Genomic DNA, 27,819 nt, shown 5'->3' with positions numbered 1-27,819 from the left:
ATCAATACTCGCCACTCAGGAAGCAAAGCTACAAATCCGTGATGGCATAATGCATGGAGGATCCATTCAATTATGGCATTACGTCAATAGAAAGCCAAGCCAGGCCACTTATCAAACACCTCGATATAGCAAGTAATGACAGACAAGACTTGCACAGAATTATCTTATGGCAATTTATTACCTTGGCTCAAGCAGTGCGTCCAGCAACAACAATGTAAATGACTTGTTATACCACATTTGCTGACAGCGCACAGGCCGATTTATAGGATTTATAAAGCAGACATACCACAGTACCACAGTGGAAGGTTTGCCACCCAGAGCATTTGCTTTCCTGCTTTCCCTCCATTAAGAAGTCATTACTGAGTCGCAGGGCTGTTATTCAGTCAAAAACTGCACCCCGCCATAATTTCATCATGTGAAACAATGATGACGGTTTACCACCAAACACACAAACAGCAAATACATTTATCAGGAGGAATTTATTATTCATAGAGATGCATTGGTTTACAGTAATGGTAAATCTATTATATCTACTTTTACAAGCTCAGTTAGAGCGAATTCAACAATGCTCGTGGAAGGGGTGAAAAAGACCAACAAGTATAAAGAAGCTACTTATTTTTTGATCAATTGATTATACCATAAATACAAATATATCAGATCATGTTGGCAGTGAACATTTTCATCTTTAAAGCAACATGTTTTTTTGTACTTTGTCTACAAATTTTTATACATCAGGACTACTAAAATAAAATCAGGTAGTGTGACCCCAATATAGCATAAAGTAGCTATACGGGGGGGGGGCTTTTCATTCTCAAGTGCTAACTATCAATGTTCCCTTTCCTTTGGCTTCTCTGCTCATCATGGTCCTTTTGTGCACAGCTAATAAAATAAGAAAAATCATGAACAGACAGTTTCACAAATTTTGTGATCTCACTCTACTGTACAGAAAGAATCAAGAGCTAGATTAACAACAAAAAAAAATAATAAATGCAGATAAATACAAAAAAAATCTCCAAGAAGAGAGTGTTTGGCTATGTGGATGAAGCAGTTGTTTGTGGAAACTTTTGGAACACAAAGTCACACAGGCTGTGAGTGAGGCGGCCTTGCAGCGGAGAACTTGGACCTCATAGTCAGAGAGAAGGCACGCGGTCGAAATGAAGGCTGGGCCTCTCCGGGCTGCCGTTGTCTTCATCTTGGTTCATCTCTGGGCTGTGGCCATGCTCGTCTGTGCTCTCCGGAGATTCGTAGGGATAATTTTCACATATCTCCTCATCCTCCTGCTCCTCTTTAATGCTGGTTTAATGATCACGCAGAAACAAATTGTAATCAGGACTTGAGATCACATAATTAACGTTAAACCACAGCTGAGTCAAACACAATAAAGAGATCAGGGAGCTGACACTTACAAAGCTTGTGGAGGGGACTGTGTTGCACTGCTGTCACTTTGGTATCCAGATCCATTAGCAAGGGCTCCATTCATCTGCTCCTGGAGAATGTGGGGCAGGGAGTGCAACGGGATGCTCCCCATAGAGGCTGGGTTGCAGAGAGAGTTGCTGCCGTCTGGTCCACCACTCTGCAAAATGTAAGATTCTCAGGTTTTAAACTGATGCAGCTGGGACAACTTTCAGACAAACGCAATTTCTCGTATAGGGGCTCTGCACTGCACTGCAGCTTTGTATGTACACTGCAACAGGCTCATTTTGAATACATCATCTTCATCTACAATACACTATTCCAAAATAAAGCTTGACATATCAGATGTCTCTTACCTGAGGAGCAGACCCAGCTAAACTCTGACGGTTCTGTGAGTTCTTCAGCAGAGATCTGTTAGAACAGAGATGCAACAAAAAGTTATCTTTAATTTAGCATCAACGCCTAAAGGGGCTGAGATAAGCATTTTACTTGAGGGCGGCAATATTTGGTGCACTTCACTAACTGGTGGATCATTAAACTCCTCCCCGATCAGTGATTGTCCAATCACAGTTTAGCAACCGAAACAGGGTGGGCCTGTCAAGCCTTGGATTTCTTCACACGTTACTATAGTTACTACTCAGTATAGTGTCTCTTAAAAGTTTAGAGGGTGGTGTCTTTTTGTAAACCCCTCTAAAAACAAAAGAGCAGACGCATGTGTTCATCTGCTCTAACGTAAGCTGTGAACATCACCATGCCCGGCTAACTCTGGAGCAACCAAACTTGGCACCTGACACTGCGTTACATTTGCCAAACAAGCGGTTAGTCCAGATCCTGTTGTAACATACTGAAAATACAAACAAACAATAAAGTACAAATCTAACCTCAGTGTTGTTTGCCCAAGCACGTAAGGTGAGCTGGTAAACAGGGTAATGTCGGAATGAAATACCAGCCTGATCTCACATTTTCCTCATCATACTTCTAACACTGGTACTACAAATCTCTGCACTGTGCAAGGATTCTGATTCTTTACTTCCATATATTTAACTCGATTATCAACTGGTGAAGATGCTGACTTACAGTCTTGTAATACAGTACTATGCATGTAGACAATAAGTGAATATTTAAAAGCGCTTTCTCATGGTTCTTATTTTACAACAGGTCAGCTGGAAACATTAAAAAGTCTGTAGGAGAATGTGTTTGAACCAACTCCTGTTGCTAACATTAGCTTAATTAGTTTGCTCACTACAAGTGGAAAAAAATCTGCCAGTTAATCTGTCATTCCAACCAAAGCAATCATCAGTCTGCGGCAGAAATAACATGCCTCCTTTGTCCTCCTCTGTCTGAAATCAGGGATCTATTGTTTCAAAAATCCTGAAGAATTTCAAGAGCAAAACTGCTACCTTTATCACACAACCCATTCTGTGCTGTGTTCAAATGGGAAACTTGACTGACATAGCAACGGTAACTACAAGGGGCGTGGCTAATGCCCTCAAACACTCTGAGCAACTGCCAACATACACACTGTGCTTCCAGGCCTGCTTGTTTAATTAAATACACACAAGTGAAGAGTTTGAGTCATTGTGGCAAGACATGACAAACCAGATGGCATTTTTGACCGCCTGCTGACAGTGCAACCTGCAACGGATGTGGTGCCTCACTTTGTTCGCAAAGGCATCCATTTGCTTGTGTGAACCTGTCAAATTTGATTTTGTCTATAGCACGCTTGCTTATAGTAAACACTGTGCGCACTGATGAGGTGGAGCTAGAAGGCCAAAAATGTCAGGATTCTGATGACTCCTAGCTATATCTGAGAACACACAGGGTTCTGGCTGCCTTTCCATGTGCACCTACCCATTACCAGCAGTCTTCTGTGGCCTTCTTCTGTGGAACTCAATCTCATCTACGGTCCACACAGCTCCCTTTACGTTTTCCAAACGTACAAAGCACTTATGGAGGCTGAGATTATGTCTGACGGCATTCTGGAAGATTGCAGAAAAGAATGCAGGGAAATTTAACGTAAATGCGACCAAACGTTTCCACACACTTTTTCTGTTTTATATATTATTATCCAAAGACGCAGAATATACAAAAGAGTTCATACCTTCCAAGTGGCTGCATTGCGCCTGAAATATGCAAAGTTTCTTGTGAACCAGTTGTAGATTTCATTTAATGTCAGCTGATTGCGAGGTGATTCAAATATAGCCTGAAAGAGACGAAGGGCATGTAAGAGATACTAGAAATAAATCAATAAAAATATGCATCTGCTTCATTACAGTTTGGAAGGCCACTACTCTCATGCAAATGTGTGAATTCTTCTTTTCAACAGTATTTGAACATTTCTGTGGCCATGTTAAAGGGGTGAAGCACACGTTACCTGTCTTATGAGAGAAGCATATGTAAATGGGGGTCTAACTTCTGTGCTCAAGTAGAACTCCTTATTATCAACTATATCTGTGGAAAGACATAAACATGCAATATTTATACATAAACATATACAAAAAGAACAAGAAACAAAGAAGAAAAAAAATCACAATCGACATAGAATAAATAATAAAACTGAAATAAAAGTAATTACAAAGAAGAAGAAAATGAACCCTTTGTCTGTACCCTACGAAACTACATTTACGTGCATCTTAACAGAAGCATGTTTCAGCTCGAAACCAGCAATAAAACGCTTCCTAATAATTAAGTTCTAATTGTTCTGACTGTTACCTTGGCTCACTGAGCGGCTATATCGCCTCCGTACAGGGGTTCCAGTGAACATGCTATTGGGAGTGAGGACTGAAGGGGATTCAGAGAGCGGCGTCAGGGGTGTGGATGGTGCCGTGGCACTCTGAGACACGCTCATAGGAGGAGGGCCTTTGGGCAATGTTGCCTGGGAGAAGGATACATTAGACACCAGATTGACCTGAAAAAACAAAGCAGCCAAGTCAGGAAAACGTCAGTGTAGTTACAAGCAAAACAATATTTATTTTAATTGGGGGAAAGAGTCACAGCAGGTACTTACAGGCTGTGCTGCGGGTTTGGGTTCAGAGGACTTGAGATGAGCCATCATAGCCTGCAGTCGTTCTTTGTCCTTCTTCAACTGTGTTAGATGAGGAGACCGAAATAGAAGTTCAGAGTTTGTGAATTCACGGCTTGTGCTACATGAGGAAATTACATTTGGAGTGGGAATTACTTCTTTTTTGGCATCCTGGAAGGTGTAATTATCTAAAGGCATCACTTCTGTTTCCAGGCCTGGTGTGAAAACACCACCACTGCTGACATTTAACCAGCATTCACTGTCAGAGTTTTTAGAAAGCTCTTCCTTTTCTTTTTCAATCATTTAAAAAAGGACTGGGTACACAACTCTACCAATCAATGGTTATATTTGTAAAAGTAAACCACTATTAATAAATCAAACATGCAATGTCCAATTTTGTTGTTTGGTCTGAAAAAAGAAATGAAAGGCTTGGTTAAATGACAATCAATCATATGCGTACCTGCAGTTCCAACTGCTGAACCACTTGCATCTGAACTCGACACTGCGCTGTGCTCTTGTCATCCAGTGTATGTTCACTGTTCAAATGTCTGCAGACAAACAAACTCAATATCACAGCATGCTTCAGGGACACTTTGTTTCATGTTGAGCGTTGTGGTACTGATCTAAAAGTGCTAAATCATTGGGACTTCAATCATAAATTCATATCAACATGAAAAACATTTTTACACCACAAAAATATTAAATTAATAGTAAAATAAGAGGAAATAATGTTTTAGACGAATGCTGACTGTCACATGTGCAGCTCCTGTATATAAAATGCAGAACATACATTGTTTCCTGTATATAATCACTATGTCTGTGCCACAGCACATCATGACAGGTGCGATCGAACATCATGTCAGTTAAGAGATATACAAAGTTTCACCACTCACTTGAGAAACGCCTGAAAGTCTCCAAAGACGGTCTCACAGCCGGGCCACTTACACATGCCATTTCCATACAGAGGATGGCTATTCTGTGAGCTTTCATCCAGTGACACACTGCAACAAAAAGTCAACCATTAATGATACATGCCACAGTCAACGTGAATGTTGATGCTCAATCACAACAAATAGAGGATATATAGAAACAGTAGAAATGACTAAAGCACCTTTCTTTCCTCTTCAGAAGAGTGTGATGACCGTTGGTGGCAGACTGTTGAATGGAAGACTCTCTGGTGTCTCCACCAGCGGACAGGATGCTACCATTCTCACAGCCTGAAAACGCATATATAGTACACCTGTTTATGGTGTTTTGTACTAATTACATTTGCAGGACTCGCTTGGCTAAAGATAGAGGCTAAAATCAAAATCTAGTATACCCTCAGTTTCTAGTTTGTTAGATGCACCTTGCTTAAAATAACACACGTGAACACCAACTACTGTACTTGAGAGTATTTTATTTCATTTAACAGCAATGCAGTAACACAGCATACCTGGGGCTGTAATGGGGCTGGTGGGAAGGACAGACAGCAGCCCTTGTCTCTGCAGGGTGAGGAGATGTTGCTGCTGCACCTGGAGGAGCTGCTGCTGAATGGCAATCTGCTGGGCTGTCAGCTGATGACGGAGAGATAACACATCATCCATGAGGAAATGCCCTCCTCATTCTGCATACCAAAATATGGTCTGACATCTACAGCTTGTTTCAAGAAAGAAATCTTTATCTAATATAAATTCATTCAATGATTGAGAATGCGTATGATCACACAGGACATATTTTGTAGGGTTGAAAATGTGACACACACAAAGCTCTACATGACTAGGCAACCATAACTTCAGGCGCTTTCAATCATTTAACTTACAAGGTAATGAAATCATCTTAATGTCATTAGCTCCTTAAAGAAGGAAAAAATGTCCATCCGAGCAGTGATCGAGTCTTGTGCTGCTTATTTATTTTCAATAATTTAAATATTCTCTGTTGGCCAAACACTGTGAGCAGAAACAAACACTGGCAATTTTCCTCCATTTTAGTTTTTAGAGCACATCAAATTACCAAACCGTCTGCCTTGTTCACTCAGTCAAGTGCCAACTTGTGTTGTGAATCTACGTCAACAGACCACAACTGAATGGAGGATTTCAGAACATGCTGGGATAGCTAAGATTGATGATATCATACCGTCATGCAAATACATGCAAACAACTGATGTGTGAGTTAACTGTGCTGTGGCTTTGGCTTTCTTGAACATGACACGCACACTTTGCTGACACTCAGATAGGCACATTAGTCCACAAGACCACAAATGTGGGTACGGGGACAGAGCAACATGTAGTTTCTGAACATGTGATCCCTTAAATGATCCCAATGACCCTGACATGAATAATGGCAAGCAACAACCTTTAAACTAATTGGAAATCATGACAATTTAGCGAAAAACACAGATGTAATCCAGATCTGTTATTGTTACAGCTTCACCCTCAAAAGTTACTCCTTGTCATCACAGACACTGAACATTTTCAAAGAGATTTTCCAGGCTGTGTGGTATGAGTAACTGTTTCTAACAATTACTCCAAGCTTCGTGTTAAGTACTTCAGAACTGAATCAAACTTGTCCCCGATTCAGAAATGGATTATCCTTGTGGCTATGTAATCATGAACTGAAAAAAAAATAATGCTATAATGAATAACTGTTACCTCTTGACTAACAATCCCAGCATTCTTCTGTTGCAGCAGCTGCATATTTAGCTGCTCTTGCTGATTCTTGAAGACCTCTTGAATTTGTTGCTGCAGAAATGCAGATGAAATTTGAGTTAAGACAAATAACAGCCCTGCGCTGCGTGTGGACTGTGACAAACACATACCGGTTCTAAAGATACATTACCTGGTGTAACATGAGTGCTTTCTGCTGCTGGAGGAGGGCTTGGAGCTGCTGGGGACTGAGGATCTGCTGTTGTGATGTCTGCTGCAGCTGCTGTGGGGCCTCTGCTGGTGGGGTCATCATCGACAACGACACTGGAACCTGCGTCATTGGGGGGGGGGGCGAAACAAAACAGAACGGCAAGTTAAAATCCACAAAAATAGGAAGATAAAGGCTGTTCTGGGTGTGTGTGTGCAAGCTGCTTTCATTCAACCTATTAGGACTGCATTCTAGTGCAGACGATCAGTGTGTTTACATGTAAACAAGAAACTGTATCTCTTTAATCAGGATAAAGGATCAGGAGACCGCTACAGTTCTGCTGGAGTAACCCGATTTTTTGGTCCATCGTTTAACAAAGTTCCTGACGGGGCTGTTAACAAGAGCACATGTCCGTGACAAAGACTTCAGAGCAGAAAGGTTTCACTGTGACAGCAGTGTGGCAGGATAAAAACGACCAACATCCCTTGTAGTGGTCCATCCTTGTATCCTAAATAACAAAATCCCAAGTACAGCGTCAACGGAAACTGAAATAAACAGGTCTAAGTAAGTTTCCACAGCTGAACGGTGTTATTTGTGAAATTTATGCACACACACAAGGAATCATGTGCTCTCTCGCAAGAGTCTCTGTTCTCTCAGCCAACTGCAGTTGTGCGCCCTCATGTTAAAGGAAAAAAAAGCTCTTCTGTACGCAGCATCAAATATTTTACACTTTAGTGCTTTGTTTAATATGGTACTAGGTAAAGTAAAAGGACAGTTACTTACACTGCATAGCCTCAACACACTTTATAAATATAAAAAAGAATAAAAATAACAACTGAAAGATATAATAAAAACAGTAAACGAACTGCAGAATGGGATTATATCAGTGTCAACATGTCCGTATCTCCTATTTCCCTGTAACTGCATAATGTAAATATAGTGTGTGTACTGTAGACACCAGATTATGGACAATGACTTGTTATGGACCCCAATGTACATACACGAAACATCAAACTATCTAATCTATTTCTATGTAGGGCTGTAACTAATGATTAGTTTCATTATTGATTAATCTGACAATTATTTTCTTGCTCAATCGACTGTTCGCATTGTCTATAAAATGTCAGAAAATAGTAAAAAATGCTTCTTATAATTTCCCACTGCCCATGGTGTCGTCTTCAGATGTCTTGCTTTGTCTGAGCAACAGTTCAAAAACCAAATATAATACGTTTACAATCATATATGACAAAGAAAAGAATCAAAACTCACATTTGACAGGCTGGAACCAGCTGACATAGTAGCTTAAAAATTACTAAAACAAAAATTCAACTGTCAAAATGGTTGCAGTTAAATTTTCTGCCAGTCAATGAATCGATTTATGATTGCAGTTCGACTCCTATGCCTCTTACTCAAATTCAAAAAGAGATTTATAGCTACTCACAGTGCTGCCTATTTAGTATTCTCAGTTCACTGGTCAATCTAGCGAGTTGAACTTCACCCAACTGCCATTACAGCTAAAAATGAACCAAACAACAACAACAACAACAACACTGGATGGCTTAAGGGAATTAGAGCTCCATCAAAACAACAACAACCAGGACCACAAAAACAACAACAACATCCTCTGCTAGGCATGCAGCAATTACCACACCACCCCCCTCACTGTCAAGCCTCACAGCTCAAGGGATGTTTACAGTAAACATAAACAGAGTAATCAAAATTGCACAGAGATATAAATAATGAATAAAAAAGCACACAGAGCATGTTTATGAAAACAGAACTTGAGATTCGTATTTTAATTAAGGTCTGAACCACAAACAAACATTTCTCTCCAAGGCAGAGTCTGTTTTGAATCGGGTAAACAAACTGACAGTGAATTTCACACAGGCTTTGGGCTAACAATAACAGATGACTGCCTCCTAGTTTGTCCTTTCTTATGAAATTCAATGCTGCAGAGGTGGCCACCAAAGCAATGAAAACAGGTCTATCCCACAAACACAGCCAGTTGGCCCCTCTATTTTTCTGTGGACACCATCAACACAACAACAGCCTTTGCCTAATCCCTGTTGCCATGGTAGCCAGCAAGTCCAAACATCTTCTGTTGTTGTTATTGTTGAAAGTCATACCAGTGAGCAACTGAGTGTAAACACAGATCTGTTCCCGCAAGACTGGTCTTGTGAACTCTGAGATGACTGACAGCAAATAGGAACAATGAAAACTTGCAGAAAAACAAACACAAATGCCTTCCCTTATGAGATTTAATACTAACTAAAATGCCGTCATGGGTGTGGCCCAAGAGGGGGTGGCATCTGTAAAAACACACATACTTTGTAATAAACTCAACTTAAGACTTAATAAAATGAGATCTAAAAATGTTTAATTATGCAACCATGGAAATACATGGACCAACCATGGATACACATTCGAACAATTAAAACCTGATCAAAAATCTAACCTCTTATTATAATCTCACAAACCAAATATGGAAAGAGTTTGACAAACCTGATGGTCTCCATTGAAAAGTCTGTCTTGGCACTGGAAAAAAAAATGCTGCTCAGCAACAATGTTCTGCCTGACAATCCTCACTTGCCTAAATGATGTGAGCATAAACAAAACTAACAATACAACACTGATCCCTCCGCCCACCAGGAGTTGTGCTCTCCCTCCCTTTCTAAGCCTCAGTGCAACCTCCCCCCATCCCTGTACTCCCCCTCAGCAGAAATAAAAAACACTGCAGTTTAGAGAGACACAGTCAAAATGAAAGGTTCAGAGGTACATGTTAATGTTAACAAAACAAAGTACCCATCACTCTCATACAGCAGTATGCTGTCTGCCCTGTGTCCACTATCATCATCTACCTGGTGTGTGTATGAATACTGACAAGAAAAGATGGTGACGTTTGGATTCCAGACCAGCTGTACATCAATTCAAATGCAGTCTAAGTAACTGTAATGAACAGGTTAGCGAAGTAAAAGCAGCTGCAACACATATTTGTAGCATTGAGAACAAACAGCTACGTGTCCCAGACTTGCTGTTCGGTGTTGTAACATAGTAGCAAAACTGCACACAACATGGAAAACAAAACTTTTCTGAGAACACTATTTGTCATCAGAGCTGCAACTAATGATTCATTATCTAAGAATCAGCCAATCATCTTTTTGCTTAATCGTTGGGTCTACAAAAAGTCCAAGTGAAGTTTTAGAATTGCTTGTTTTGTGCAAAGGACAGTCCAAAATCAAAAGATGTTCAGTTTATCATCATAAGAAGCAAAGAAAAGCAGCAAGTCCTGTTGAAGATCCTGTCGAAGATACTTGTTTTCAATTTCACCATATGTTTGTTAGAATTTTGACTGTTTTGTACAAATCTTTTAATGATAATCTCGGTAATATAATATAACAATTGCACTACATTGACTCCCAAAAACAAATGTATTTGAATAAGGATGCAACTTCAAATAATTTCAATTATTTTCTTAATTAATTCATCTTGTCAAAATACAAAAATGTCCATCACAATTTCCCAGAGTACAAGGAGACATCTTTAATTATGGTATTTGTTTTGTCCCAACAATGGCCCAAAGTGCAAAGATATCCGGTTGACAAATCTTCACAGCTGGTAAGCTGGAATCTAGAAATGTCAAGCATTTTTGCTTGAAAGAGGACTGAAACAAATTATCAACTATCAAAATAGCTGTAGCCTAATTTTCTTTGGAACTACTAATCAATTAATCAGCAAACCATCTCAGTTCTACATATGTACATATCTTTGTGTCACATTTATGTGGAACGTGCAAAGTCTCAACACTACATATATGACAACATTTGTAAAAAATTAACGGATGCAGCTGGGGATGACTGACCCTGGGAGCCTCTGGAGGAGGAGTCTGGCTGCTCCTCAGTCGACTCTCATTCTCAGTATTATTCCCGTTCTCTGTCTGACTTGCTGGAATGGTGTGGCTTGTTGGTTCTGACCCAGACTCATGCATCTGGACTTCACTGACCTGAGAAAGGAAATAAGGATAAATGAAAGCAACTGGATAAAGCAGAACAATATAATGAAATACAGAGAGCAAACAGGATACCGCTTTCTGGATGTGTTTGACAAGGCTTTTACTTCACAAGGTGACAAGAGTGCCATTCTCACAGAAAAATTTAATAATATAGATTCTGAAATGGCCCAATAATGTAGTATTTCACCGTGTCAAAGAAACTTAACTTGTGTTAAGCAACAGCACTAAAAGTAAAGCTCTGCCCACCAAGACAAACATTCTCTTCTACAAGTGAGAGAGGATCATGCTAGGTCTATTTGTTGAATAACCAAGTGCTGCCATGACTACTGTAAACACAGGGGCCCTGGGTCCGTGTTTATGTGCAAACATATCTTCCTTCTGGAACAATTTACCATTAACCAGGTGGTGCGATAAACGGCTGTGGCAGGTAGTACAATGCACAAGTAGGCTTTTATGTATACAGCTTGGGAGTGTTTGAGTCAAACCCTAAGCAGCATAAACAAAGGTAAATAAAGTGGGCAAACAAATAATGTGAGCAGATGGAAACCTACACAGAAAGCCTCAAATGGAACAGACCACATAGCCCCAAGCATAATGTCATTATTTTCAGGGTTACCCAACTATCTAAGTTACATACTGAAATCCATTTCTCAATCAATCAATCAGTTAGGCACCACTGATGGCCGACATCAACATTTAGGCATCATCTGACAGGTGATCTGATTAGACTATATACACTCAGATAAACTCATGACCAAAACTGTACCAGTTAGCTACAAACACATTAAAGAAGGGGGGGCACACAGTGTTTCCTGTATTTGAAAATGACTTACTGATGACTACTGAAAAGAAAGTTATGTCTAGCTGCAGCAATGTGTCATTCATAGACAAGTCATAACTTAAACGGGATGGCTGCAGCTCAGTCTGTACAGACTTGGCCTAGGAACCAGAGTGTGGACTTGGAGTCACTCTGACATCTCACCATAACAGGGCTTTGTCCGGAATTAAAAAATATAAAAAGAGTGGAAAAACTGAATTTCCCAAACATGGATTAACAAAGTGCTAAATTTAATTTAGATGGCTAAAGCTGGTGTAATTCTTGTAATTCCAAATCAAATTAAAACAGGCAGTTGTTGGTGTTGGTTTTGCACTCTGTTTACTTTTGCTTTCAGGATCAGGATTAATTCTGAAGACAAAGGGCAGTGTTTCCTGTAGACATTTTTGAAGATGTCAGGGGTGATTTTAGTTGTAAAAACCAGGCCGACTATTGGGTCCATTCCACATCAGTTCCATTATGCAACATTTTAAAACACAAATATTGTCTGGAAACTGCTGTTTTATGATAATTGAAAAGCTGTGCTACGATGCAGCTGTTTTTTTTTTTTTTTTTGGATGGACTCTGTAATAAGCCCACGATTATTTTTTACTGCATTTAAAGTGCTCTCACCACAGGGGCAACTCTCCAGCTGTGGGGCCACCATTCTTCAAAAGATGCAAAGGAAATACTGCAAAGAGGCCTTTCCTTAAGAAAGAGTAAACAATATACACCCTCTCCCTGAAGAATATATTTTTTGACAACCGGTTTCACATATGAGCTTTAAAACCACTGTGGTAAACATAGAGAAGATTAAACCATAAAATCCCCTTAAACTAATGCACATTTAGATCAGTGATGCTTAAACAACAACTGGATAGGAATGATACAGAAAAATATCCAAAAGATCCTCCAAAATTCATAAGAATTTAGTGTAATTGAGTGTAATTAACAACAAATCTTATCTATGATATTTAGCTACATATAGCTTTATGCTGGAGTGCTTTCTAACATCAGTATTTTATCACGGTAAAAACGTTTCACAACCACATAAATGTCACCGCTGTATCCAAGTTTCCCATTTTCCAGCCAAGGTTAGACAAGAATATTACCTCCAACTACAACGTGTTCGGATCAAAGACATTTTAGTGTCAAGTCTTTACATTGCTATCGTCTTCGATGTGCGATTGATCATCAGTGAGTACATTTTAAAAATGGATTGACTCGGCCGTGTAAGTAAGAGTTAACACTGTAGAAAGTCGGAGCACATTTAGGAAGCTCATATTGTCTGGAGTTCACTTAGCTACACCTTCCTCCACAACACAGTGCACAGCCGACCATTTCACAATCAACGTCTAAAATGTTATACTTCTGAATGAACGTTATCTGATGTAACGTCAATCTGATTAGTTATGATACGATTTAATATTCAGTTAGCTTAACGCAATGTGAACGGAATCGACATCCGTTGACCCCAACCACTGCGGTCTGAGGTTTGCGTTGAGCCTGTAACGAGGCATTTATAGAGACAAAACAGGAGGTTAAAAAGTGTGTTAACAATGCAGAGAACCTAGTGTTATATACCCGCTGTCTTTAATAACCTATGTTAGCTAGACTAGCGAACAGTTTTCAAGCAAGCTTGCGGATGGCGTTTATGATAACAGTAACAAAAGCTAGCAGCCTGTCCTCCTGACGCTAGCTTAAGAAACGTTTCTCTCTTCTCTTCGTTTTGCCACCCGCCAATATCGCAGTGAATCTAACGTTACATTCAATATTCACTCAGTGAGTGTCGGTGCGCTGCTGAAGTGACGTTTACTCACCGAATTATGTGCGGGCGGACAGTCTTTTGACTCGGGGTGGTGTCTGAAGAATGAATCTCGGAGCAGTGCCTTCCTTGGTAGCGAGCTAGCCACAAGTTGCTAACAGAGGGCGTGGCTTATGGAAAAGTAAACAATGGTGACGTCACGTTCACACGCGAGACCGTTTTCTGATCATCCTGAATTATGATTCACACCCACAGAAACAGTTCTAAAACAAGTAATATCAGCCTCTTTGTAGAAAAGGACAATTAAAACCTAGTATGCTGGATGACTCCTCCATGATTTATGTGTAAAAAAAATTATTTCCATTTTAGAATAAGGAAAAAAAATTAAGAAGCAAATAAATTCTCCAAAACTACCATTATTCCAAAAAAGAGCAGATAAAAGTGAGTGACCTCCTAAATGAAACTATCGATTTCTTCGTGGATCTTGCAAGAGCCATTTATTAGATCAACTGGGCAATTGACTAAAACAGAGAGAGAAAAATCCAAATTATTTCTTTGTTCTCGAAAAAATAACCAGTAAAAGGAGAAATATCAGAGCCTTAAAAATTGACGATATTTACTAAATGATGTGCTCATCACTGCTGTTCTAATAAAATGGAAATTAATAGTTAAATGGTTTAGAATTTGGAGAAGAGTCATCGTCCTAGAAGATGTGATATTATACGTCAGTTGATTGTTTTAAAATATCCTAACACTCACCCTCAAACTAAAGCTTGCAGTAACCGGATGAACGCAGGGAGGCGTCTCAGTGCAAAGGCAGATGTTCAACAGCAATGTCTCCCCGCATCAGAGTATCGGTCATAAAAAGACATTTCGTCCTAGTTTGTACAATCCAAATGTAGATCAGTACAAGCCCCCTGCTCATTCCTGTGAACAAGTTTAGTATATAGAGGCAGGCTGATACCCATGGTGATGCACTTAATGATCACTGCAATAACAACGTATCTTTATCGGATTATATATCTACATGCAATTACAGTCACGTGTCGTTCCAAAGGTAGTCTACATGTAATCTATTTTTTATGTCCATGCTTTGATGCAACCACAAGAGGGACACATTTTCCCTCTGGCTGCCATCAAATGGCTTCCTACTCCTGAAGTGAGCTATGAGCATGAGCCCATGTAAAAAAAAAAAAAAAAAAAGCATTTCAGTGCCTCAGTTTAAAATCCACAGTGTCTGTTTTACCCATGGCTATGAAATGCCTTGCAGTTATTAAAATACTGCAAGATAAAATTTGTTGTTATAAAAAAAATGTACACCTTCGAATTCCCATATTCATTGAGATAATTTGCATAATTGAGTTAATGTAACTACATTAATGGATAGTATTCTGTTCCTTAATAGGGACCTGTATAAGATCATGTACCTTGCCTGTAATGTTAGTATTGGTTAAGATTGGTGGAATGATGTGATGTGCAGTGAGGTGATGTATCACTTTGGTGTTCAGTTGTCCTATTTTCAAGGCAGACATTAAAGTAGACCAAGTCATGTGAAAGCTGTCACCCTGCTCTTACTCAGAAAGTAGACTACAGTACAGTAAGTTTATAATTAATGCTAAGAGTAACCATCACTACAACATTAAATTCTATATTAATTATGATTTACTGCAAATATCTACCTTGTGGAAATTACCAATGATCAAATTCATGCAAACATCTTTGAATCTGACAGCAGACCTTGGTGGGATTTTCTGCCAATGCCTGACAATTCTTTTCTATTGAAAAACAAAAAGCTGGTCTAAAAGCTGTAATAGGCTTTTTTTTTTAAACTCAATGCAATATTGAAATTCTCATGACACAAACAGTGGGTTTTCCAAGCAGCAAAAAGTGAAAGTTTAGGCATCTTTATTTCTCAAACATGTGTAAAACTAACACACAAACATGAGTATGTACAAGTTCAACATGCTGAACACAGATGACATTCTAAACTGCTGGTAAACACAAGGCACCATCCAAGATCAACAATCAGTTACAAGGTCTGAGATCTGAAGAGAGCGGTCAGCTGTGTATGTGCAATTGTACAGTATTGTAATTCTCTTATCCTACAGTATGTGCTTTTAACATTATTACACGAACAACGGAAGAATAAAGGGACATTAAAGCAAGTTTGGCAAAGTCGGTATTCTGAAAACTACCTCCTCCTCCTCTCCTTAGCAGAAACAGTTAACTTGATCATAGCAGCAGTCTTTCAATGCATGCTCCATAGCTACATAGAAATATCCTCAATTGTCTAAGTATTATGGTAGTACTCAGTCAATCTCACTTCCTCGCTCATGCACTCCGTCACACACAAACACACAGGAAAAGGTGCATTAATGGTTCAACTTCCTACATTTCAACATTTTCCTAATATGATTATGATTTTCAGCTATACAAATAGAGATAATAAATCATGAGACCACAGAAAAAAAAAAAACGCTATGGATTTTGAGAGATGCTGACACTGGTGCAGCAGTAGTAAACCACCTCTGATTACCTTGTTTCATACAGATTTGATCCTGCTGCAGTGGTTGCAGCACATCAACAAAAACCCAAGATTTGTACAAATGCACTAAAACAGGCCCAAATGTAGCCCCTCAAGGAAAAGCCAGTTTTAGAGCAGCATCGTTTTTTGGGGTCCCTTCTGGTCTTACATTTCAACATCAACATGTGTTGTGCATTTATTGTTCATCATTTTTTTCTGGGGCCACATCATTTCAACACAGGTCATATGACTACATTAAAAAAACATACAATTTCAACACATCTACACTCCTAAGTTACCATTACAAGCAGAAAAAAAACAAACCCAAAACAGAATCATTGAGAACAGCTTTAGACTTCATCAGAAAAGGTGACACAAAACCAAAGTGGATTTGGTCTCAGTTATCACAACTCCATATAATCCTGGAGGGACAGTCTGGTGTCTTCCACACACAGTAAGAAACAAAGTGCTTGATTTCGGACAGATGCTTAAACAAAATGACAACCACAATGCTGCAGATTCTACAGACTAGAAATGATTGCATATATTTCTCAGCACCTACTCATCATGTTTTGTGTACTGAGGTCATGTTATCGTAACAAGAACATATTCCTTTCACAATGCGCTCATATCTCAAAGGAGAAAGTAAAAACAAGAATGTGCAATTTTCTGCTCTTATTAGCATTACAGCATACTACACTTTTATATCCTGCAGTATAGGCAACAGTATTTTGGCTGGAACATACAAAACTCAGAGAAGAGCTGACTAGAAAAGCCTTGTAATGTATGGTTATGATAAAGGTTTGTGGAACTAGGCCTCCTCTTAGATCCAAAAATGAGATTTAGACCAAGCTTTGTGCTCAGGAAACTGCACAAAATATGCTATAATACATCTAAAAAAATCTGACTACATCATCTCCAATTTTTGGTTATGCAAAATTTTGCAGTATAAAAACATACAAACACTGCCATAGATAAAGTAAAGCAAAATGTTTTTTTTCCTTTCAACTGAAATAAAAGTGTTTTGTATGCTGTTGTGAATGAAAGTAGTGCTCAGAAGATGGGAAATTCCATCTATGAGAGTCATAATACACGGGCTACATTTTGAGGTAATTAAGATGACACATTAAGCAAAATGCTCCAAAATGTGCCCAAAATGTGATTCGAAACACGCTCATAAGCCAAAAAACATGTATATCTGAGGGGTTCTAATGTCTAGATCGACCTCCTTCAAAAGCATGGTGCTCCTCGTGTGCTGAAAAATAAGCGAAAAGAACAGTTACTCACATTTTCATGGTGTTACTGTCAATGCATTTCTAAAACCATGACATATCATTGTTTGACTTCCCAGAAAATACTTACGTTTGTAAAACACCGCTTTGAAAGGTATTTGTGGAAGGAGCTCATGGATCCTTCCGAGGATGTTTGACTCGTTAGCACACGAAGCATTTCCATTCCAGACCTGAAAGACGTCTTCTCTGTCTCTTACACTGACGCTGACGCCGACAACTTCGTCGTCTGCAAGAACAGAAAGAGAATGAGATCTATGCATTTCAAACTTTTAGTATCGTGGAAATATTAAATCGATGCCACTTTAATTTTTTTTTTAAAGCAAATATTTCCTGGACCTAAAACCAATGCATTTTCGCATAACTCAATCAAGAAATTTACCTGAGGCACAATAATCACTGAACTGTTCTCCAATAGTAGCCAACAGCAGCTCCTTCCACACAACAGACTGGAAATATGAGGGCAAATTTGTTAAGTAGTAAATAATTCAAAAGCAAATAATACATCATAAATACTTGTATTGATTAGATCACTTACAGTGCATTCTTTGGGTACTTTCATTTTCCAAACCCCGCCTTTAGCATTGCTTTCTTCTTCCCTGTGTGCAAACCAGCAGGCGGCATTACACAAACCAGTCTGAAACAGCTTCAGATACTATGACCCCACACATGCGATAATCTTGAGTTTAAACCTACCAGAGCGGTTTTCTTTCACCTCTCATTAGGTGATAGCTACATCGCAGTGGCAAGCTGGAGACGCCGGGTATGTTGTTGTAAACTCTCCAAAAGTTCTACTCCAGTGCCAAGGTGAACAGAGGAAACAGGTTATTTTATTGAGCCATTAACTGGCACAGGGAGTACAGACAGCTGGCCTTGTTAAAATTTCACATTTGTTACGGTGTAGAAAATCACTGTCAAAGGTCTTTTCCTCATTGCTGCCAATAACCACACACACACACACACACACACACACACACACACACACACACACACACACACACACACACACACACACAATAAAATCCTGATTTATGACTCCTTATCCAACACAGTTGGGCTTAGGGATTCACAAAGGCCTATTTAACATCCTAAAATCCTATCATTTATTTTCAAGCACAAAGACATTAGTGAACAACATTCAGTTTCTTAATTAAAGGAAGTGGTATTGGAGTTTTGGGCAGAAACTCCAACCGTAGCATATAAATCTTGATTTGAGAGTAAATAAGGAAACTTGTGTGTGTTGGTACATTCAGTTACACACACTGAGCATGCTGGAGCTGAGCTCTTGCACCAAGACTGTAAAGCATCTTACCTGGACGGTCTCCACAGTGTAGATTTTCTTCAGGTTTGACTCACATTCAGCTGCTGTTGTTCCTGGTAGAGATCTAGCCAAAAAACAACAACAAAAAAAAAAACAACTTGTTATTAAATTAAATTTATTTTATTGGGCTTTTTAGATCACAAGCTTGTAAAGACCTCAGGTGTTCTCATGTGACACGTTCTAAATACATTTCTGTCAGTGCTATGTCACTCAGACATGTTTCAGTGAGATGCCCTCTGAGCAGACAGGTTGGTGGGGGGTGGAGGGGGTCAGATGACAAATAAGCCAGTAAACAGTAAACAACACTGACCCCATTTGAACACAGCACCCTCTGATTTGTACACACAGTGCATGATCAGTCTTGTGCAACTCACCCTCACTTGTGAATACTTGAGATTAGTCCACTCTGATCAATACATCAGAGATTTATGAAATGCATACTGTGCATAATGTATAAAACATGCTTATTGTATAAAAAACAATGGCAAGTTTGACCTGCTCAAGCTTTAATCCACCAGAAAAAAAAAGTGCTTCACTGAAAAATGGCAACATACACATGTGCAATGACTCAACAAGTTTTTAACAAGGTCGAAGTGAGCTTATCTGAAAAACCAGCGGAGTTATTATGGTTAGCGAGCTGGTCATAATTACGCCCTCTTATTTATTTTAAGATCCATCCAAGTAGAGGACTTGCGTATGTAGGTCAGAGAGAAAACAAGTTGGCAGAAAAGCTGCATCGACACCACTGACAGGCAGTGTTTGTAGTAATGTTATTTTTATGTGATTTCTTATAATAAACAATCCCTACATCGCGGTGTAACGCACCTATAACTACATTTGGGTTGACTTCAATCAGGCCCGATGAAGTCGTCATCTCGCTTCTTTGTTCTCATTAAAAGGTCAGCTACAAAGAGTTCACCTATTTGACACGGGCTAAAGATGATTAATGTAGCGACGGAGGAAAAAATAACTAAGCTAACTACGCAGTGTCTTACCTATCAAGCCAGAAAGTCCACGGAGAATGTAAAGGCAGAGTGTCATTTTCATTGTCGCTTGAACTCCTTCCCAAATCTCTGTCGCTGATGTGAATGTTGTGCTCCAGCAGAACCGGGCTGGATGATGTGCTCAGCTGTAATGCAGCTACAGGAACTGCCATTGTTACCTCTGAAAACTTCGGAAAAACACAGATGTTTCCACCAGGGCTGTTGTCGATATATATGGGTTCGTTAGGTAAAATTAACCCCGATCAGCTGCTGACTCATTGGTGGCTTCACCGGTTTGCGCCGTCACAACAACAGAAAAACGATGACGCCCGCTGACTGCCTGCGGCATCTACAGCTCACCGGAGCGATCCAGAAGTTTCTGTCACTGAAGCCTGCAACTACTTTAACAGAAAATATGACTGTTTGCGCTATAAGAACGAGCAATGTTTAAATTGTGGCCGCGTATCCCGTTGCACCAGGAGGATTCAAGCGCTTTGTTCTGTTGATGTCAGGTTTAACTGGAACGCATCTTCCGCAAATGTGACGACGTCATTTCAGACATGCGCAGTCGTCACTGCCATCAGCTTTGTTGGGTTGCTACCTGCTACTGCTAACTAGCGAGTGTTTCCTGCCTGGGACTGGACACAGCGATGGACATCGACGGGCTATTGGAAGCGATTCAAGGCAATATTAACAATTATCTAAATGGAGGATTCATTATTCTTGAAGGGCTTTAGCATTTATTTTGCTGCCTCAAGCAAAATATGTACCGTTTGCTAACTACGTTACGTACGTTACCGTAACTTAGCTTACTGTCGTTTAGAAGAGGCACCTATGGACAATCTGATCTGTTTATGGTTGGCCTACCAAGTTTAATGTTACTGTCAGTAAGAAAGCAGTTAACTGGTGTCACATTTTACACTTTTGACTCATGTATTTTCACGCTTTTAGAGAAATTGTTAACAGCTAGCTCGGTAACGTCATAATAAACATGCTAACTTACTAACTTTTACAAGAACTTTACTGTTAGCATAACTCAAACTGTGGTTGACGATTTTATAATGCGGGCATTAACTTGTTTTCTTCCTCGTTGAGCACATTTTAACTTGGCACAGCTGATAATTGACACTTTACAATTACTTAATTATTGCTAATGTACAATCAATGTACCAGGAGTAGCCAGACACTAAAGTATAACGTCATTATTTACAGAAAACGTTCTTCTTTAATGAACATATGCTTCAGGGTTATCTTGGGAACTTGATTTAAGATCAGTGCAGATATGAACATTGTATGGTTGGGGTCAGATTATGTGATTAACTAATTCTACTGTTTTTCATGTGGGCATTCACAGATTTTGAGAAGAAAAGCAAGAAAAAGACCTGTCCTGTTCTAGAGCAATTCTTGTGTCATGTTGCTAAGACAGGGCAGCCAATGTGAGTAGTCAACAAAGCTCACACAAAACTTCTACAAATCTTCACACGCAGTAATAATGACTGCGGAATATGAATATGAATGTAATAATCCTTTTTCCTGCAAACAAAGTTTGGTTGGTGAACATTTTTGTTACCCATATCAGGGTTTTTGTAAATATTTGTTCAAATACTTTTCATTCTTTTGTGTGTATGACATGCAGACCTGCATTTCCAATATCTTCCAGGATCCCGTGGTCGCAGTTCAAAACGTACTTCTTGTTTAAGTTGGAAAAAGTCATGGATGATTTCCATGCTTCAACACCAGAACAAAGAGGACCACATAATCCCAATGTAGACTATGTTCCCTTTGAAGAAATGAAGATGAGGATCTTAAAAATAGTGGATGGTTACAATGGGTGAGTAAAGCCGACAATAAGCTGCTGTGCCAATTACAAACAAGTGCTTTCTCACAACCCTGTATACAAAACTAGATAATGTAGAAGTCCAGTTACGTATATCACTCAATGACTGTACACAGCATCGTTAGTGTTCTATTTCTTTCTTGTTATAAACAGAATGAAAACAGAACAACAAAGAAGTAGAGATATTTCAGTGGGAAGTAAATATAAAAAATATTAAGGCATTAAAATTAAAATTAAAATAATCTGAAATCACATCTGAACCCATTCTGTGCTGTATTTAATTCATTTACAAATAAAATATAATCGTTATTTTTTTAGTTTTATTATTCATTTGTATCTGGCAGAGTTACTTCCTCCACATCAGCTGCAGATTTATTGTACTTAATGTTTTGCATGTGACTCTTTCAAAAACATACTTGCATATGCACTTTTTATTCTCAACCCTGGAAATTTCGTCTTGGATGTCCACGTAGAAAAATAGCTTAATGATTTGAAAATAAATATTGTCTCTTTCCCACCTGAAGTCAATAATTACTTCAAGCAACAAATCAAATTGGAAACAAAAACTGTTGGTATTTTAATATTAAAACATAAAACTGTATAAACCTTTCCCCCAGAATTTACTGTTTGAAGCAGTTTGCTGACAAGCAGCCTTGATTATTAATCTTATATGTCAGAACTTGTGTGACCAGCTTTGACGAAGGTTGACCAAGTCTTTCCATATTCATCCGAGTTTTCTTCTCATTCAGCTCCAGCGCTGCCAGGTTTGGCAAGTGTTGATGCTGTGAGACAGATTTGTGTGGCTAATACTAAGTACATCTCTTGATAACTTTTCCAGAATCCCATTCACCATCCAGCGTCTATGTGAACTCCTTACGGACCCCAAGCGCAACTACACAGGAACAGACAAGTTTCTCATGGGTCTAGAGAAGGTGAACACCACACTGCACTATTTGTGTAGAAGTCCACAAACTGTAATGTTTTCACTCAAGATCACCAATATTGACGAATATTGTTTTAAACATACTTAACATATATTTTACTGTTCTTATTTTGCAGAACGTAATGGTGGTCAGCTGTGTCTACCCCACATCAGAGTAAGTACATCAGCAGTTAAGCTTTTGCACCCCTTGCTCTGCTGGCTGCAGTATTTTTGTTAAGATGACAGCTCCCTTGAATTTGCTTATTCAGTCACACTTACAAAGTTACAATTAACAGCCAGTTGTTTTTTTTTGCCTTTCTACTTCTTTCAAAGGAAAAATGGGGCATCCAGTGTAAACAGAATGAATGGAGTGATGTTTCCTGGTAACTCTACTCTATATTCTGACAGGTGGGAGCCACAGACTTGTCAGTGACTGACTTCCACAAATCTAAAATTGCCTCATACACCAGCAAGTGGAAAGTTGAATTAGTTTAAAGCCAAATATCCAAAAAACCAGCAGGGCAGTTATGCCTTGCCTGTGAGTTTGGGTCGTAGTAGTTCTGCTGATTTGCCATCTTGTGAAATGACTCGTGTAAGAAATGGTTGTTTTCTTTTTCTGCAGTCGAAATGTAAATGGACCAGGCACACCAAAACCGCTCAACAGACCAAAGCTGTCAAGTTGTCATTCGCTTTCGACCAACGGGCTCCCTGACTGTCCTGTCAGTAAAGAGCCAGAGCCAACCACAGAGGAGGTGGCGGAGCACCGTATCAGGTAATTGAATCAACTGTTGTCCATGTGTGGCACTGTGAGTAAGTGTGTAGTATACAGAGTGAGTCTACTCAATATTTTTTATTAAAAATGCCAGTACAATGATAATACATGTCAAGCCCAGACATTTCCTCCATAAGCAGACATTCTCAAGACCGCATCTTTAACAGGAATACATATGAACTACTCATTGTGTTAATCTCGAGAATATAATTTGATGGACTGATTCCGTATTTGTCATTTTTGCAGTGATTCCTCGCCATCAGAAGGTGAAATTACACCAAACAGCGGCATTAAGAACAAGCACCCCGAGGAGGAGGAGGAGCAGGATTCTGATGCTGACAAGCATGAGGTCAAGAGGCTCAAGTTTGACGAAAAGGAAGAGGATAAAACAGAAGAAGAAGAAGAAAAGGAGCCATCTTCTTGTAAAGAGTCAGAGAGCTTGTCAGACTCTCCGAAAGATTCTTGCAGTCAAGAGTACGAAAGCGGAACATCTTGTGACACACCTGCTGTTTCAGAGGATCATGGTAAGTGTCAACCCGTTTTCACTTATGCTGACGTGTGTGGTGAATTCATAGACGGAGGGCTATGCTGCACAGACACTGAAATGGGTCATGCAAATTTCTTTCTTGGCTCCTATTGTTTTTCACAAAGTGTATATAAGAGAACCTAAACATTAACATTATGTAGCTATCAAAATGAATGGAAGATAAGATACATTGTGGGTAATGTAGGTGCCAGGTTTTGATTGCGGGTTTGTCAGTGTTATAGACGTGCAGTGCTAAATCAGTTCAAGTATAGCTACCCCTGGTCAAATATTAACAACTTCAATACAAGTGAAAGTTCTTTTATATGTCAGCATGATAATAAATTACACCAAAACGTAACAAAGTACCAATCGAAGAACCAGTTACGTCAGAGCTTGTCAATACTACGGTCTTCAATAATTTACCTCCTCGACCCATCCCTGCTAACAGAACTGTGTTTACTATAGATTAAAACATATGTGCCAGCATGACCAGCAGTGGATTCACACAGGACCCAGACCCAATATTACAACTTGTCAAAAGTCATTTGATCTGACCAACCATAGCACAAAAACTACAACTACTACAAACACAGAGAGCTTAGTTTAAAATGTTTATCCGAAATTACACAGACGTTTATATACCTCGGCATGCTTTCTCAGGTTGGGCAGGAAAGTTTGTGTGCAGTAAGCAGGGCAAACATTAAAAACAAAATGAATCTTTCTTCATTTCAAAAATCTCAAACATGCACTTCAGATATGGCCACGGGTGCTCTGGTGGTGAGCAATCGTCACCTTTATCTGCCAACCACCTGTAACTATCCCTAATCATCATGACTGCTACCAAGTTCAAATTGAATTGTACACGTAGGAAGCACTACATGTGACACACTGACTGGTGTTGTAGGAGTTTACTGTGATTGGTTTCTCTCCTGTGATGTACACAATAATATGACCTGTCCCATCTTAGAAAAGAAAATTCATCATGCTTCAAAGTAGCATGTAATGGGAACCTTCAGAGAAATGTAGTGGAGTCAAAAGTACAACATTTGTCGAGTCAAAGTCATAACTTTTAAAAAAATATATAGTCAAGTACATATATTGGAAAAATGTGTTATCCTCCAGTAAATGTACTTTGTCACTGTCCACCCTCTGTATGACATGTCATCCAACCACATCTAAAGTGTCTATAGTTGTGCCTCCTGTAGGCTGCATCCCACTTTTGCCTTTTGTGTGCCTTGTCTCACTGCAGTGAATTGTACATCTGGGATAAGTACGCACATTTTCAGTTTGTCATCGAAAGCATTCGTGATGTTACAATTTGTTGTACACACTGACAAAGGCAGAAAGAGGTAGTTGTGAGAAGAAAAATAGCTTGAGAGAGAAGTGTGAATCCTTCCTGCTTTCCAACCTCTGAAAAACTTTGCCAATCACTGAGCGACGTGGTCGTGATTGTCTGAATGTCTCTTTCCAAAACTAATGAAAACTGATAAGTACAGCCACCCGCCCAATTCCATGTTAAGAAATGTGTGAGAGGAGGGGGTTTCAGACACTATTAGAAGAGCACTTCCTTTGAAGAATATCTAGGCCCTTTCACTTAATAAGCTATGATTCAGCTGCATTTAACGGTTGTCTGTCTCGCACATCTGATGAAACAGATTCGCTTGAATGAACTGTGACCCAAAGCATATTTTTAGGTTTAATTCTGACTTTGAAGTTTATCTTAAACACTTAAATTGCTTCAGCAATCTCCGAGTTTAATGTTGGACTACCAGAGCACAAAAAAGACCTGATTATTTCCCTCATACTGCTACATGCCTGTTTCCAGTTTTCTTTCTCTCATTTCATAACATTAATGTTTCAGCTAATGCTGCAAAAGCCTACAAGTAAATATAGCCTTGAATGTTTTAGAATACACTTGTTATTCAGAATATGACAGTAAAAATGTTTAGAGCTGCAACCATTAACCCATTAATACCCCCAAAGTTTGCAGGTTGTGTGAGTTCATGGCCGGAACTAGAAACACATTTACCATCCAATAGCATTGTAGGGTTAAACAGTAGGTCCCACTGACTATGTCAAAAAGCATTTTAGAAACAAATTACTAATTGATAATTGGAGAAATAAATGTCACATTCATCTATAAGGTAAATAATCGGTATTTGCAGCCCTAATGTTGTCCACTTTCCCTCAGAGCCCAGCAGCACACAGACAGAGCCTTCTGAAGGGGGAGAAGACTTGTCTGAGAGGGGGAATGTCCACAGTCTGGAGAATGACAGCACTGCACATGAACCTGAGGAGGCTGCTCCATCGGAGAAGACTACAAGCTTTGAGCAGGAAAATGGGGAGCGCAGCAGCAGCAGCGATGGAGACGGCCTACCCAGTGACAAGCAGGTCCCTTCTTCTAGTAATTCACCTGACTTGTCAACAGAGGGCAGCACTGACGATTCAAGCAGTGCAAAGACTGCAATAGAGCCTGGTGAACAGGACTAACTTGAAGCCCAGCCGGCCAACTGACTATTTTTACACTGTATGATACCACACCAAGGGTATATCTGTAGCACTGTGGACCTCTAGACTTCAGGACCAGGAGCGATGTGGGCCTTGAGATTCCTCACAGAAGAATCTTTTTGTCCGCTTCAGTTTCAGCTACTCGAGGCCACACGTGGCCTGGTCTTTAAACTGGAAGGAAATGATTTTAAAGAAGATTATGGAGACTCTGCTTTTTTCACTGTTGGCTAAAATTTTTTCTAATCTTTTTTCCTAATTTTTATAACTGAGCATTATAATGTAACATTGATAACTGATGTATTCAACAATTTCATTAGTTTATTTGGCATGAATTTCCCAAAAAGAAACATTGGACAGTTTGAGTTTTGACCTAAGCCTAGATGTTTTGACTGTCTTGCTGGTGAATGTGTGTCTCTCCAGTTGAATGAGGACACATGCCATTAAGAATGTGAAGCAACACTTCACAGATTTCTTTTTCTATGAAGCACATACATTAAAATGTATTACTTATTAACATTATATTGCACTTGTTTGCATTGAGCCCTTGAAGGATGTGGAAAATGTCACAGTTTTGCTTTGTCATTGTATGGAGCCAGTAAACACACAGCATCGTCAGTTGTACCCAGTTTGGTTAGACAGGATATTGGTTTGGCTTAAGGGAAGCAATTTCTGCATTTTAATCTGTCAACAGAACACAGAGTACATTTTCACCTTCTGTATGTCATACCTTAGTTGTACACATGTTCCTTTTGATAACTTGGATTTTTACAGTATGTATCAGTAAATCAGTTTTTGTAGACTTGTAATACATGTCCACTGCCTTCATAGAACTGATAAACGCTGGAAATGGAATGCTTGAGCTTGTATCATAGTATTCATGGAAAGCAATAAACGCAAATTTAAAGTGTGGTACGCTCAGTTAATATTAAGGACGTTTTTCTTTTAAGTTCAAATCCCGTTGTTTGGAACGGAAATGACTTGAGGTGTGACTCTCGGAATAGTAACCATCAGATACAGTTCATGACATCACAAACTAATCACCTGATTTCTGTGAGTTTGCAGATTGCAATCAAATGAATACGTCTGGCCTCCACCTCCCCTGTGGTAGTAAAAATATGTAAACCCCACACACTGGACCTTTACTGCTGCCATCATATGGTAATGCTAACGGTGCGCCCTAACCCTCACATGTTAACATTCCAGCATCAGTCAGACATGCTACATTATCATTTTTAAGCACTGTATGTAGTCATGCTAGTAGCATGGTTCAGGGGTCTGACGA

The 27,819-nt window shown here is 39.4% G+C and overlaps 3 protein-coding genes across 5 annotated transcripts; 1 reads left to right on the top strand and 2 right to left on the bottom strand.

Annotated features, from left to right (window-relative positions):
* Positions 1-194: 194 nt before the first annotated feature.
* LOC121612456 (forkhead box protein P1-B-like) lies at positions 195-14,016 on the bottom strand. Its single transcript, XM_041945346.1, has 16 exons — positions 13,911-14,016; positions 11,127-11,267; positions 7,253-7,390; positions 7,066-7,155; positions 5,871-5,991; positions 5,547-5,652; positions 5,329-5,436; positions 4,896-4,983; positions 4,421-4,498; positions 4,126-4,321; positions 3,788-3,864; positions 3,515-3,616; positions 3,265-3,392; positions 1,770-1,824; positions 1,407-1,573; positions 195-1,293 (listed from the first exon to the last, which is right to left on the bottom strand). Exons 2-16 carry the CDS (start codon positions 11,250-11,252, stop codon positions 1,131-1,133), a joined length of 1,743 nt encoding a protein of 580 aa, XP_041801280.1. The 5' UTR covers positions 11,253-11,267; positions 13,911-14,016; the 3' UTR covers positions 195-1,130.
* Positions 14,017-15,743: 1,727 nt separating this feature from the next.
* Positions 15,744-20,491, bottom strand: LOC121612851 (eukaryotic translation initiation factor 4E type 3-like). Of its 2 annotated transcripts, XM_041945999.1 has the most exons (7): positions 19,985-20,491; positions 18,981-19,053; positions 18,365-18,459; positions 18,207-18,267; positions 18,051-18,117; positions 17,742-17,897; positions 15,744-17,634 (listed from the first exon to the last, which is right to left on the bottom strand). In XM_041945999.1, exons 1-7 carry the CDS (start codon positions 20,143-20,145, stop codon positions 17,588-17,590), a joined length of 660 nt encoding a protein of 219 aa, XP_041801933.1. In that variant the 5' UTR covers positions 20,146-20,491; the 3' UTR covers positions 15,744-17,587. The 2 variants fall into 2 exon arrangements, with proteins under 2 accessions (XP_041801933.1, XP_041801934.1); XM_041946000.1 differs by lacking the exon at positions 19,985-20,491 and having other exon boundaries at positions 18,365-18,462; positions 18,981-19,025.
* Positions 20,492-20,546: 55 nt separating this feature from the next.
* On the top strand, positions 20,547-27,446 carry LOC121612710 (serine/threonine-protein phosphatase 4 regulatory subunit 2-A-like). Of its 2 annotated transcripts, XM_041945761.1 has the most exons (9): positions 20,547-20,656; positions 21,327-21,408; positions 21,633-21,803; positions 22,648-22,741; positions 22,869-22,906; positions 23,065-23,139; positions 23,354-23,503; positions 23,750-24,027; positions 26,221-27,446. In XM_041945761.1, exons 1-9 carry the CDS (start codon positions 20,623-20,625, stop codon positions 26,517-26,519), a joined length of 1,221 nt encoding a protein of 406 aa, XP_041801695.1. In that variant the 5' UTR covers positions 20,547-20,622; the 3' UTR covers positions 26,520-27,446. The 2 variants fall into 2 exon arrangements, with proteins under 2 accessions (XP_041801695.1, XP_041801696.1); XM_041945762.1 differs by lacking the exon at positions 23,065-23,139.
* Positions 27,447-27,819: the final 373 nt, after the last annotated feature.

This window comes from Chelmon rostratus, chromosome 10 (genome assembly GCF_017976325.1).
Source record: "Chelmon rostratus isolate fCheRos1 chromosome 10, fCheRos1.pri, whole genome shotgun sequence".
NCBI classification, from domain to species: Eukaryota; Metazoa; Chordata; class Actinopteri; order Chaetodontiformes; family Chaetodontidae; genus Chelmon; species Chelmon rostratus.
This window is presented reverse-complemented; position numbering and strand designations above follow the sequence as displayed.

Excerpts from the sequence above, each read along its gene's own strand:
- LOC121612456 (XM_041945346.1), bottom strand. The coding sequence starts at position 11,252 with ATGCATGAGTCTGGGTCAGAACCAACAAGCCACACCATTCCAGCAAGT. Across the intron at positions 7,391-11,126 it reads CTCCTCCAGAGGCTCCCAGG|GTTCCAGTGTCGTTGTCGAT; the intron begins GTCAGTCATCCC and ends CCAATGACGCAG. Across the intron at positions 1,574-1,769 it reads TAGCTGGGTCTGCTCCTCAG|AGTGGTGGACCAGACGGCAG; the intron begins GTAAGAGACATC and ends TACATTTTGCAG.
- LOC121612851 (XM_041945999.1), bottom strand. The coding sequence starts at position 20,145 with ATGGCAGTTCCTGTAGCTGCATTACAGCTGAGCACATCATCCAGCCCG. Across the intron at positions 19,054-19,984 it reads TGGACTTTCTGGCTTGATAG|ATCTCTACCAGGAACAACAG; the intron begins GTAAGACACTGC and ends TTTTTTGGCTAG. Across the intron at positions 17,635-17,741 it reads CAAAGCGGTGTTTTACAAAC|CACACGAGGAGCACCATGCT; the intron begins GTAAGTATTTTC and ends CTTATTTTTCAG.
- LOC121612710 (XM_041945761.1), top strand. The coding sequence starts at position 20,623 with ATGGACATCGACGGGCTATTGGAAGCGATTCAAG. Across the intron at positions 21,804-22,647 it reads ATAGTGGATGGTTACAATGG|AATCCCATTCACCATCCAGC; the intron begins GTGAGTAAAGCC and ends TAACTTTTCCAG. Across the intron at positions 23,140-23,353 it reads TCTACTCTATATTCTGACAG|TCGAAATGTAAATGGACCAG; the intron begins GTGGGAGCCACA and ends CTTTTTCTGCAG.